General features: G+C 47.7%; 1 protein-coding gene across 1 annotated transcript in view; it reads right to left on the minus strand.

Moving 5' to 3' along the window:
- Window positions 1–1,429: 1,429 nt before the first annotated feature.
- Window positions 1,430–1,741, minus strand: part of LOC102479195 (contactin-associated protein-like 3) — a 215,268-nt gene continuing 214,956 nt past the window's right edge. Inside the window, 1 exon segment of the mRNA XM_027769064.1 lies at window positions 1,430–1,680. Coding sequence (XP_027624865.1) covers window positions 1,430–1,680 — 251 coding nt within the window.

The following is a 1,741-nucleotide window of genomic DNA, read 5'->3' on the forward strand; positions in this document are numbered from 1 at the left end:
CCGTGCAGGCGACGTCCCGGAGCAGGGCAGGGGCAGCCGCAGCGAAGGGCAGGGCCTGGCAAGCCCCGCCCCAGACCCTCTGTGCTCCTCTCCATCCCACCCTCTAGAGCCCAGAGGACTTCTCACGTGGACACCAGTCCCACTCACTTCCCCGGTAAATGCTGCCATGCTGTTTAGCCAAAAGCAATGCAGAGCAAGGGCCAGATCTTTTGGACTATCATCAGTTCAACTGTTACTTGTCCTTTCTAGTTAAATGGCACCAACTAAGACTTGGATTTCTAGTTCGAAGATTTTAGCCACTTTACTGTACACTAGTTCTTGCATTATAACAAACTCTTCACATTAGAGATTTAGGATTAATATCTAATTAAATTTTTAAGATGAAAACATTCCTTGTAGATATGTGTAATAATGTTTATGGTTTTCATCTGTTCTTGGAAAGTCCTATTAAATTTTGTTTGTTTAAAAGTCATATTAAATATATCTTTACACCTCACTCGTTCCGGAAGTGAAAGTGGCTGAGAGGGATGGGAATGCTAACTCCCTTACAGAGACGCGGTCAGCACTGGCGCAGGCACCTTCCCGCCACTGCGGAAACCGGGGTCTAGCAGAGGACGGATGAAATCAGCAGGCCCCACCCAGATCCTGCCCGTGGTGGACACGTGCACTCCCTACTCACTGTGCGGTCTGCAACTGACTGGACTCTCAGTCCCCCAGGCAACGGAGTTGAAAAAGTTCTTTAAGTGAGAAGAGAGAGAACTTACTAGCAGCTTTTAAATTTAGACTTGGTTAAACCCTGTTTCAGGCAATACATTGTCTACATTGTCAGGAAGCTATTTACGGTGTATTTACTCTTGCTTCAATCCACTGAACACATTTAAAAAGTAGATTAAACGTGGGACCTACATCGAGGGCACATCTAACCTATAAACCTCCAAGTTCTGACATCTAGACACAAAGCTGCGCCTCTCTTAGAAAGCCTCTCCTGGGATCAGCAGTTAGCGTAATGGCTATGTCGCTGGACTCCCACGGAGTCAACCGCGGTTCGCGTCCCAGACCCGGTGGCTTAAACTCACGCCGGCCCGTGTGCGTGCATGTCCAAGATCCTGAGAGGAGAATGGAGGAGAAAGGATTGCAGCGTGGCCATCCTCCCTCGGGGGTGATTTCTCACTTTCTGTCTCTCTGTCTCTCTATGTCTGTCTGGTATAGCAAAAATCTCTCCAAAAAAAATGTGAATTTTATTATTAATAAAGCTATTAGAAAACATGGCTTAAGTGTGTAGCAAGCCTCTCCGGGCTCTGACTGCTGCTGCAGAAGTCCTCACAGACTGGGATGTGCAAGGAGTCAGGTTACGTCCTTTTCTTTTCTTTCTTTTCCTTTTCTTTTTTAAAAATATATATAGTCTCCCGAGGAATAGTAATGGTTATTTTCAAACGAAAAACTTCTCAGTATTCTCGTCCAGCATCGTAAGCGTGTTGGAGGGAACCACAGTCCCATCTACTGAGCGGCCCCCAGGAGCTGAATTCGGTAAAACTACACCGAGGATCTGCCAGTGCGCATGGCCCGCCATCCAAGCGATGCCCAGGCATTTCCGGATTGCGCTGTTACCTCCGAGGATGGCAGAGTCACTTCTGTGCGTCTTAACTAAGGGCCCTCCCTCGTCTGTTGGTGCAGAACGACCTACAGTAGAGAAAGGGAGAAAGGAAGAGGCGAGAGGAAAGGAGACATTCACAAACATCGG

Source organism: Tupaia chinensis, unplaced genomic scaffold, assembly GCF_000334495.1.
Source record: "Tupaia chinensis unplaced genomic scaffold, TupChi_1.0 Scaffold148378_1, whole genome shotgun sequence".
NCBI classification, from domain to species: domain Eukaryota; kingdom Metazoa; phylum Chordata; class Mammalia; order Scandentia; family Tupaiidae; genus Tupaia; species Tupaia belangeri.